The following is an 11,146-nucleotide window of genomic DNA, read 5'->3' as shown; positions in this document are numbered from 1 at the left end:
ATAGAAAATAGTACTGAAAAATACAACTCTTAAAAGGAATAAAAGAAATGTTACAAACTAATATAAACTGAAACAAGGGGCCGCCAATGAAAATATATTTCTTTTTACATTTTTGTAACGTACAAATTCAAATTTTCGCGCCCTCTCACCTTTTCCCATTAGTCTGGCAGCGCCTTGCCACTTTTGATGGGCCGCACTGGCCCGCGAACAGCTGTGTTGCCAACGCTTCGTTGTGACTGGCAAAAAAAGAAGAAGAGACGCGCACGTTTTATTTTATTTACAAAAATTTCAATAATTTTCCTTGACATTGTGACACAAATGCTCAAAAATGGTGGATAATATATCGCTGAATGTGAACGTAAAGCCGGCGGCCCAGAAAAAACAACAAGTAAGTGAATGTCTCTGTAATAAATAAGGGATTTCATTTATTGTTTATTATATTTCAGCAGGGACCAGTGAAATCGGTTAAAAAACGTGCACAAAATTCTCAGACTTTCGACTTCCAATTCAATGTGGACAAGCCCAAAGTCAAGGCAGTTGTGCTGCGAAGAAAGGCGCCTTCGGCGAAAGTGGGTGCCACAAACTCTGGCCTTCCAAGTCCCTCGACAAGTGCTTCAATCAAAGTGCCTTCTACTCCTTCAGTTTCCACCGCGAATTCTTCACTTTCCGCTCTTGTTTCCTCCAAAAAAGATGATGCTTCCCAAGGAGATCTTATGTTCAATGTCAGCTCATCAAAACCACCTGCTAAGAGCCCTTTGGGCGATGATTTCATGCTGAATGTGACCACAAAACCGGTGGTCATCCAAAAAGCCAAGCCGAAAATCACCAGAGCCGAGAGATTGGGCAAGAAACAGAGGCCGGGAAAGCCCCTGGCGAAGCTCAGCGATGAGCAGCTCACGCGGGCCTTGAAAAACCACCGAAAACCCCAGAATCCCAATCAAATGCCAAGGGCAGGCGACCTATTCCGGGCTCAAATGGAGGAGGAGAGGCGGAAAAAGAGGCGTGAGGAGGGAGGAGAAGATCAGGAATCCAGTGGAGACGAGGAGGAGGCGAAGGACGGATCAGGAGTGGGATCTACAAAAGAATTGCCGGCAAAAACCAGAGCTACCGCTGGAAAAAGAACTCAAAAGACATCAGTAAAGGATGCCACACAATCTGGGGAAGAATCCGGTGAAGATTCAGCCGAATCCGATAGAGAGTCAGCAGAGTCCGATGAGGAAAGCTCACCGGAGGTAGAAGAACTTCAAAAGACCGCCAAAAAACCTACGAAAACCCCACCAAAAGCTGAGGAAACCTCGGGAAACCGCTTTCGCACCAAGAAGATAGGCCTCTTCGACCAAAGCGATGTCGAGGCACTTAAGCAACTCGGACAGAGGGCTGTGAAGCCCGTCAAGGAGACCATCTTTTCGGGCTCCAAGATATCCACCTTGGGACTGCATCCACATGCCGTAAAGAACCTGGAAGACCTGCTCAGCATACGTGAGCTGACCAGCGTGCAGCAGAAGACGATACCCGAGGTGCTCCAGGGCAAAGATGTGCTGGTTCGCTCGCAAACGGGTTCGGGAAAAACCCTGGCTTATGCGCTACCCCTAGTGGAACTGTTGCAGAAACAGCAGCCCAGGATTCAGCGGAAAGACGGCGTGCTGGCGCTGGTCATTGTGCCCACCAGGGAACTGGTGATGCAGACATACGAACTCATCCAGAAGCTGGTCAAGCCCTACACTTGGATTGTGCCTGGCTCCCTGCTGGGTGGCGAGAGCAGGAAGAGCGAAAAGGCCCGGCTTCGGAAGGGCATCAACATACTGATAGGCACACCTGGTCGCCTGCTGGATCACCTGCTGCACACGGCCTCCTTCAAGCTAACCAAACTGCAGTTCCTGATCCTGGACGAGGCCGATCGCCTGCTGGAACTGGGCTACGAGCGCGATGTCAAGCAGCTGGTGGAGGCCATCGACAAGCAGCGTGCCGAGAGCGAGGACAAGGATCTGCCGCAACTGCAACGGATGCTGCTGAGTGCCACTTTGACCTCGCAGGTCCAACAGCTGGCTGGCCTGACTCTCAAGAATCCCCTGTACATAGACAACAGCGATGAGGCGGCAAGTGTGGCCCTTAAAACGAAGGATGGCTACCAAAAGGAGACCATCGAGTCCCTTCTGGAGGTGGACGACGGACTGGGCGAGTACCAGGAGGATGTGACGGGTGTGCTGAGCATCCCCGAGAACCTGCAGCTCAGCTATGTGGTGGTGCCGCCAAAGCTGCGTCTGGTGGCCCTCTCCTCGCTGCTGGCCAAGGAGGTGGACGCCAGTCCCAAACAGTTCAAGGCGATTGTGTTCATGAGCACCACCGAGATGGTCAACTTCCATCACGACATGCTGAACGAGGCGTTGACGAGGCGAGTGCTCGACGAGGAGGACGAGCAGGAGGAGGGAGATTCGGATGGCGACGGGAATACACCTCTGCTCCAGGGTCTGCGCTTCTTCAAGTGAGTTGCTTGTGGATCTCCCAGTGACTAATTCCCCGCTAATCCTTTGTATTTCCCCCTAGATTGCATGGCTCCATGACGCAGACGGAACGGCAGGGCGTTTTCCGTGGCTTCCGCGATTGCCCCAGCTGCGTCCTCTTGGCCACCGATGTGGTGGGTCGCGGCATCGATGTGCCCGACGTAAAGCTGGTGGTGCAATACACACCGCCGCAGACCACTGCCGATTTTGTCCACCGCGTGGGTCGAACGGCGAGGGCGGGGCGAAAGGGCAGGGCCGTGCTCTTCCTGGCGCCCAGCGAGGCGCAGTTCGTGCGGCATCTGGAGAACAAGCGCATTCGCATCCAGCAGGGCGACATGTACGCCTACCTGCAGACTCTGCTGCCCAAGGACGACGAGGCCAGGACGGTCCAGGAGGCGGCCTCCAACCTGCAGCACAAGTTCCAGACTCTGCTCGAGGATGATCGCGAGCTGCACGACAAGTCCTGCAAAGGTAGGTGGAATTTAAGCTATTCCTGCAAGGTTCATTGCAAAAATATTTGTTAGGTGTCCGTTTTATATATTTCTTTTAATGTAATACAAGAGATAAGAATATTTAGGCGGTTTAAATGCCCTTTTACTTACTTTCACCCAAAGAAAAAAGACTAAATCAGTACCATCTAATCGTTCGATTACCATAAGGACCCTGTCTGATTAACAAATCAATTGGTTAAACTTAAAAAAAAATACTACAAAGCATTTGTTGAATATCCACTTACTATTATTAATTAACTTAATTTTATTAAGTTAAATACTTGAGCTTGGAATATTTGTGTGGTTTAAATGTCCCCTATTTATATTTACTTCAATCAATACCATTTAATCGTTCGATTACCACTAGGACCCTGTCTGATTTGTCGTACTTAGAATATCCAGGAACCCAGAACCCCCTTTTTAATCCAGTGCCATTGGGCGAGTTCCCATGGCGCTTACTTTTCCAATTGCCCCAACTCCTATACCTGGACAAACTAGCAATTTAATCCTTTCACCAAAGAACATTAACTTTGTAATTACGATTTTTTACAACACTCGGGTGGCTGGAAAAAAAGAGGAGGAAACAAACACACAAACGCTCGGCTATTTTTCCAATTATAAGTTGGTAGCCCGAGCCACGCCCCCGCTCTTTTGACCGCCCCCCCCCCCCCCCCCCCCCCCCCCCCCCAGGCCCAGTTATCATCCACGGGGCAGCGCGCGTTAAAAACACAAAAATTATTTCATATTTGAAGTTAATTTCGATTGCGTGTCAACTGGGTCCCCCACTTCGGCCTCACTCGGCGACCTCCAACCACCCACCACCCCCAGAAGCACCCACTTTCACCCCCTTTCACACTCAACCACCCACCACCCACCACCCCCATCCTTCAACGCGGCAAGTGACCACCAGCGACTTCTTTCATCGCCCGATCCATTTTTCTGCCTTCAGTTATTTCCACATTTTATTTTATTTGCTTTTCAAAACGGGGACGGGGTATAGCTACCCTAGGAAAATCTCAAAGGGGGTATATACTTTTTTAGGTAAATGGTACCATATTTAAATAATATTTTCCTTGCTAACAACTTGCCACAACAATATTTTATTAGAAAACATATTTATAAGCATGAAATAATTAAACTTACTAACTAATACAAAAATCTAATAATTTTATATGATATCATTTTCCGAGCAATATTTAATAATAACCTTCATTTAAACTGCACTTTTTTGATAAATTTTAATATAATAGAATATATAAGAAAATTTTTAGCTAATATTTTAGTATGCTCTACTTTTGCGAGCAATATTTAGTAGTAACCCTCATTAAAACTGACATTTTCTGATAATTCAGTTATTCTAAAAGATCCAAGTTCCAAACCAGTCCACCTATCGAATTCAAAGGGTATTCCCTTATATTTACAATAAAATAGCTCTATAAGGTAACTCCCTGTCTGCCAGCTAGTAATTCCCTTACTATCCTGCTGAAATTGTAATTGCAGCGTTGGAAAGGCTAGAAAAAAAGTTAATTAGATGTTACCAAGGCGCGTGTGAAGGGTTGAGAAAGTACTAGCGAGGTTTTTCCCCATTTTCCTGCGATTGAAACATAAAGGACCTTCGAGGTGGAGTGGGGCAGGCAAGTGGAAACGATTCTAATCGAAAAGAGGCACCCAAAATGAATCATAAATGGGGTGAAAGGCACCCAAAAGGATGGCAGTTTGAATGGTTGAATGGGGTGGCGGGAGCTCCTTTGATGGCTGAGATGGCGACTCGAAACAGGAAACGGAAACTGAGCGAAATATCGCAAAACAATGGCAAAACAGCAAGATAAATAAAGGATAAAGGATGTATCTACCCACATATAGACGCACGGGGCGGGCGGGTCGGTCAAAATGGCAACGCAAATTGCACTTAAGCGCCGAGTCAAGCGTCAAGACAGGAAGCCACTTGGCAAAACTTAAGAGCAGAGCAGCCAAAATGCCAAACAGCCAAAATGGCCGAGAGAGACGGCAATAGCCGGGACGAAAGAGACGGGCGATACGGAATGCCCGGAATCGGAGGGGGGCGGAAAGTATCCTGGAGGATGCAGTTTTCTACTGCTCCTGCTCTGCTGCGTCCAATCAAAAAGCCATTAAAAAGTATTACGCTTGAACAAAACTGTACAAAGCAGCAGATAAAAGACCAGAAAGCCAGAAAGGGACAGCGCATCGGGGCGGCAGAAAGAGACGGGCAGTGCGGAGACAAGCGCGCTCGGAAAGAGAGGGACGAACATCTGCGACTTGCATTGCATCGGTAATTGAAACAATTTTCAACTCGGAATTCACTTTTTGTCTTCTGCCGGCTTTTTAAAGTTTCAGTAGCCCGTGCTACAGTGCGTTTCAAGGCAGTAAGACAATGGTACAGGCGGAAAACTAAACTTGATATTGCTAAATAACGCTAAATTAATGTTATTGTAATAATAATTTAATTTACAATTGGCCACGTCATCGATAATTTTGTTAAAATAAAAGATCTCCTCAGTGGGAACTTATGATTCCCAATTAGTTCTAGCTAAAAACTCATGAGCTAGGTGCTTACAGCCCATAAATCAGTTGACCAGAATCTGTGTAGAGTGTGTTCGAGCTTGTGGAGTGCTCGCAGAAGATAGGTGTGGATGATATCATACTGGAACTGGTCTCCAGGATGCAGTGCATCGAGAATTCAAATGAAATAGTTAGGTATTATTACTTTCTCTTAAAGAACATTGTTAAATCTCATGGAATTCTTATTATGACACTGTGTCTAATTATTATTAACTAAATTCGAATGGAGGCTCTCCGTTTCTGAATAAACTCTCTTCAAAAACATCTGTTTTTAAATGCAGGATTATCCTCTGATCCTCATAGTTCCCTTTTGACTTACAATCATTTTTGGCGTATTTAATGGTATATTTTCGCTGGCTTGTTCAAGCCATTGTTTGGCCCTATCCCGCCGCAAAAGAGTTCTGCTAATGCCCTGCACAACTAAGCCCCTGATGGCCCATAAGTCCCCCGCATTCGGGCGACACCCCCGATTAGCTCTGCGGTGTGGGTTTTGGGTGAGGAAAACCCACAGAGGATGGGGGTGGGTTGGGAAATGGCAATGGCAATGGAACTGCGAATGGGTGGACTGAAAAACAATCACAACAATTTGCCACGCCTACACACAAACCGCATGGACACGCGCTGAAGAAACAACCACAAAATCCGGGGAAGGCACACATCCACACCCAAAAAGGCCCCACTCCAGGATCCAGAGAATCCAGAGAAAACCAAAAACCACCGAGACAATGGCATAAAAAGCCATTTTGTGCGGCTTCTGCGGTGGATTCCGAACTCTCCAGCCGACGACGTCCTCCCCCCGAATGACATTTATTTTATTCGCCACTTCCGGCTGGCAGACGTCTCTAAACATCCGCTGCCGTCATACTTTTTGTTTGCCTAATGTCTGCCACTTGGCCGTAATCGCATTTGCGGCAATTAAGCCAGTGGCAGAAAGCCCAAGCCCAAGCCCAGGGCTTGACTTCGAGACTTTGGTCCCCAAAAAAGGACACGGCAACTGGATGTGGAAGTGGCAGTGGAACTGAAACTGAAACTGGGATGAGGGATGCGGGATGCGGAATGCAGAAGGGACTGCTGCGAGTTAATTGCCGGGGCAGGAACGTCTTCGCATCCATCTCGGCTGGGTATGCCTCCTCCTCATCCATCCTCCTCCCCTGCTTCCTGCTCTTGGGATCTGCAGTTCATCTGGGAGTCATCCCGGAATTGTCCTGGAGCTGGAGGTTTCGGTGTGTGTGGCCGGGAAATGTGGCTCTTCGGTAGTCAATTACGAACTCCTGCTAACGGAAGGGCGACTAGTTTATTAAAGCCAATTTAGTGGCCTACTATGTGATAAATAATGCAGGCTTGCTTGCTTGGAAAAGCATTTTATGAAGGATCTGTTATTCCAAATGCTTAGAATGATTTTTTCAAAGTTTAATTGATCAGTAATAAACATGATTTATAAATTATATTTATTTATTTATTTTTCTGTAAGCTTAGTTATTGTGTTTTATTATTTTAAATTACTTTAGAGTAAGCTCTTTAATTTGCATTATTTAGATGGAAATAACTCCAAGAAGTTATTATTGGAATGCTATTTTTATAGCAAATTATGTATTTAGCTAGCTGTAATATTTTAATTAACTAATTGCTAAACTCATAAGCTTGCAAGTTTTATAATTAAACTATTTTAATATTCAAATGCTTAAATTTCTTATATTAAGTAGATAATTGTATTTTATTTTTTATTCCAACTAAGATTGGTATAGAAAAACGAAATGGGTTTTACAAAACTATCCTTTTCGTCTTATTCGAGCCTTGTATCAATTTCTGCTGAGGCTCATTAGTCTTCCCAAATTTTCTATATTCTGGGACATCCTTAGAAAGGATTCGGGATTCGACTCGCCCCGCAACTCTCACTCGCATCTGTCTCGTTTCGTTTGGAAAGTGTCGTTCTTTGAGCATTTGCATTGCATTTTTCATTTCACATCACATCACATTTACATATCCCACTCCTCCAGGCGAGATGCTTATCGGGGTAACAATTGCGGTTGTGAGTTGAGTGGCTGCTCCGTTGGTAATTTGATATCATTGTTGTATAATTTGGATTGCCTGGCATAAGTGCTGCGTAATTAGCAAGGACATGCCCACAACAGCGAACCACAATCGCATACACATAGGGTATGTGCTGTGCACAATGCCCGCGTCTATTGTGGATGCGATGTGAAATCCTTTGCTGACACTGCTCATTTGTCATTTTAACAAATTTATTTTGTAATGAATGCGGCTCACACACACACACACACACACACATGGCACTTAAGCCAAGACATCAATTAATTCTAAAGGCATTAACATCTCCGCCTTTTTCCCCGCCCCGCCCTCGCAGCCTTTGTGTCCTGGATGAAGTTCTACTCGACGTTTCCCAAGGAGCTGAAGCCCATCTTCAACGTGCGCATCGCCCACATGGGCCACTTCGCCAAGAGCTTCGCCCTCAAGGAGGCGCCCTCCAAGTTCGCCGCCCAGCACGCCGCCCCCAAGGCGGCCCCGCCCACCAACCGACTGACCTACACGGAGAGGTAAGATCGTACCCGGGGGGATCCAAAGATATAATATATCATATACGGAGTTTTAAAAATATATTTAAAATTTTGAACAGACCTTATAGGTTATTGAAAATACCGATATGCTATTAAAAAATAGTTTACTCCCTACTGGAGGGGATCCAAAGGTATAATATATCATATAAGGAGTTTTAAAAATATATTTAAAATTTTTAACAGACCTTATAGATTAATTAAAATATATATTTGCTATTAAAAAATTAATTTTAGAAACTTGGGGCTTTACACAGGCTTTTTAACAGACTTTATAAGTTATTTAAAATATCTATTTGCTATTAAGAAATTAATTTTAGAAACTTGTAGCCTTAAAAGTCTTCAAAGGTTAAGGTAAATACAAAAGCATACAAGATGTTTGAGTTTTATAAACAAGTTTCAATTAAAATCAAATAGTTTTATTGGAATCAAAGTCTTTTAGCTTTTTATTCAAGTTCTTACTAAATTATATTTTTAAAAATATAGTGTTCCTTTAAACGATCTTAGTGTTCTGTTATTTTTTTAGAAAGAATAAAGGTGTTAATTTCTATATTTTTAAAGGGAGGTCATATATTTCCATTTGCTATCCCATAAACTGAATCTCATGTCCATCCTTTTGCTTTCTTGCAGAGATCCCGAGAAGATTCAGGCGCAGAAGCGGGCCAAGCGGCGCTTCACGACGACGGTCAGCGGGGAGGTGCGTCAGCTGCAGCAGAGGGACGGAGGAGCGCCGGAGGGCGATCGCCGGAAGCCAGGACCTCCAGGATCCAGAGGAGGCTTCATGGGAGGCGGCGTTGGCCGCATCAGCTTCATGAAGAGCCTGGGCAAGTCGAGGGCTTTGAATATGTCCGAGTTCGACAGCGGACTGCCGGCCGAGGGACCCGCCAAGCGACGCAAGCAGGCGTAGGAGGAGGATGTTAGTTGGAAATATTAGAGGGACTTGGAGGAGAAGGAGGAGGAGGACCACGAGGAGGAGAAGCAGGAGCGGCACGGTCCGGATGGAGCTCGCAGCTCGGAGCACTTTGCGGCACTTTATGCGCGCCATTTTGCCTGTCCGCTGTGCCTGCTCAAGCATTTAATCGAAAAGAAAATTGCTCCATATATATTATATATATATAGCCGAGTGAAAATCTAAGAAAACCCAAGGAGATGCGCTCATAAAAGTTTCATTTTTCTCAACTTTTAAGCCCGGACGTCCTGCGGGAAAAGTTGTGGCCGCCCGCCAGCATATTTTAAGCTTCCTTTTAGATTTTTTTCCCCAACTGTTTTTCCTTTTTTTTTTTTGTTTTTTGATTACTCGCCGTAATATGTTCGTTCATTTTTTGTGTGGAAAATATTAGAAATCCATTTTCCGCTCACTGCAGATTCATTCAGTTTTGAAAATGTCACCAGCGGCGGCGGCGGGGGTCAGAGGTCGGCACGTGTTGCCTTTTTATGCAACTGAAGCGCATAATTTGTTGGACAAGGCATAAATAAATATCGGATACATATAAGCACTGTACAAACGATTTTTTGTTCTTTCCCCCGGCCAGGACACGTGGCCAAATGGGGAGTGCGGGTGGGGGGGCGTGATATCAGAAGTATTATGGCCCTTAATTGCGGCCTCTCGATTCTCGATGGGACTGAAAAGGCCCCTAATTAGACGGTCAGCGATTGATTTTTAATTAGGCCACTGGCCCACGCCCACGTCTATATGTCACTCAAAGTCAAAGTCAATCAGGCATGAACCATCGGGCCGCAGTCGATTCCTAATTACGTGCGAGTGTCAACATATGAAATAATATTTTGGTATAAATGCGTCCATTAAAAGGAACCCAGTGCCCCATACCCCTTTTTCAGGGGTTGACCACAGAAGAAGTGGGGGCGTACTGGGTTCGAGGACTTGTGGTCAGGCGTTTCCAGAAGGGTGAGTGGTGGCTTATATGCTTTGATCTGTTAATCGAGATTTTTTTAAAAGTATATTCAAAATACTCTGCCAATCTATAGACATAACTTCTTTTAGCTATCACAATTCTTTATATTTTTTTTAGTCGCTAAAGATTAGATTTTTGTATTATACAAACAACTATAATATAATGCCTTTTGAAAAATATAAAAAAAATATTTTTGTTTTTCAAATAGTACATAATGTATAAAACATTGTTCAATTATTAGATATTAAAGATCAGATTTATTTTGTATTACCAACATATATGGAAAGAAAAATAAGAACAGAAGCGTTACAGAAATTTTTAGAATATTTTTATTCAAAACGAAAAATAAATTATTTATTGGAGTAGAGTAAAATTAAACAGATTGGAAAAGGGAAAGTTACCCAGCTCTGATCCCCAAATGCGATTGGCGTCCACTTAGCGCTAACCAATCGCGTAACGTAACCAATACTTTGGGGAACCGAACCAACAACTAGCACGAATAATTGTCACTTAGCAGGGGGCAATCCCGTCATAGCCCCCCTTCCCCCAACCCATGGAAAACCCTCCCTATTTTCAGCTCCACCCAGTTGTCAACGCCGTGGGCCACATTAGAGTTTACCCTTTTTCCGAGCGACAAAAAAGCTGACAGCTGTTTTGGGTCGACTCAATGATGGAAAATTCCCCACACCCCTGCCCCCTTTTTATTTCGATGAAAAGGAGCTGGGAAAAATAGAGGAAAACCGGGGGAAGGTCCGTGAAAAAAAAAAAAACATGCAACATTTGCACCTGACCAACCAACAAAGGGCATTGTTAGGGCGCCACTACAACTTTATTACCACCCCCTTTTGGACACAGCCGTCCCGTCGAGTGGAGGATTTTAATTTACCCTAATGCGTCTATAATTCGAGCCATTAGTGCAATCACATTAGCAATTTTCCGCGGCCAACCCTTTGCTGGCTGAGAGGGTGATGAAAAGGCACTTTCCTCGGGGGCGATCCTGGCAGCAGGAGTTGATCCAATTAGATCGGTCCTAATCACACATGCGAACACTGGGCTTAAATCAATCGAAAGGCTGAAAGGGGATTACC

The 11,146-nt window shown here is 44.8% G+C and overlaps 1 protein-coding gene across 1 annotated transcript; it reads left to right on the top strand.

Moving 5' to 3' along the window:
* The first annotated feature begins 242 nt into the window (after positions 1–242).
* LOC119557513 (probable ATP-dependent RNA helicase CG8611) lies at positions 243–9,646 on the top strand. Its single transcript, XM_037870286.1, has 5 exons — positions 243–388; positions 447–2,482; positions 2,545–2,972; positions 7,938–8,127; positions 8,776–9,646. Exons 1-5 carry the CDS (start codon positions 329–331, stop codon positions 9,050–9,052), a joined length of 2,991 nt encoding a protein of 996 aa, XP_037726214.1. The 5' UTR covers positions 243–328; the 3' UTR covers positions 9,053–9,646.
* The last annotated feature ends 1,500 nt before the right edge of the window (positions 9,647–11,146 follow it).

The sequence above is a fragment of the Drosophila subpulchrella genome, chromosome X (assembly GCF_014743375.2).
Source record: "Drosophila subpulchrella strain 33 F10 #4 breed RU33 chromosome X, RU_Dsub_v1.1 Primary Assembly, whole genome shotgun sequence".
NCBI classification, from domain to species: Eukaryota; Metazoa; Arthropoda; class Insecta; order Diptera; family Drosophilidae; genus Drosophila; species Drosophila subpulchrella.
This window is presented reverse-complemented; position numbering and strand designations above follow the sequence as displayed.

What these genes read in the sequence shown, in the direction of transcription:
- LOC119557513 (XM_037870286.1), top strand. Translation starts at nt 329, where the DNA reads ATGGTGGATAATATATCGCTGAATGTGAACGTAAAGCCGGCGGCCCAG. An exon ending in CGGCCCAGAAAAAACAACAA is followed by an intron (nt 389 to 446) that starts GTAAGTGAATGT and finishes ATTATATTTCAG; the next exon opens with CAGGGACCAGTGAAATCGGT. An exon ending in GCACGACAAGTCCTGCAAAG is followed by an intron (nt 2,973 to 7,937) that starts GTAGGTGGAATT and finishes CCGCCCTCGCAG; the next exon opens with CCTTTGTGTCCTGGATGAAG.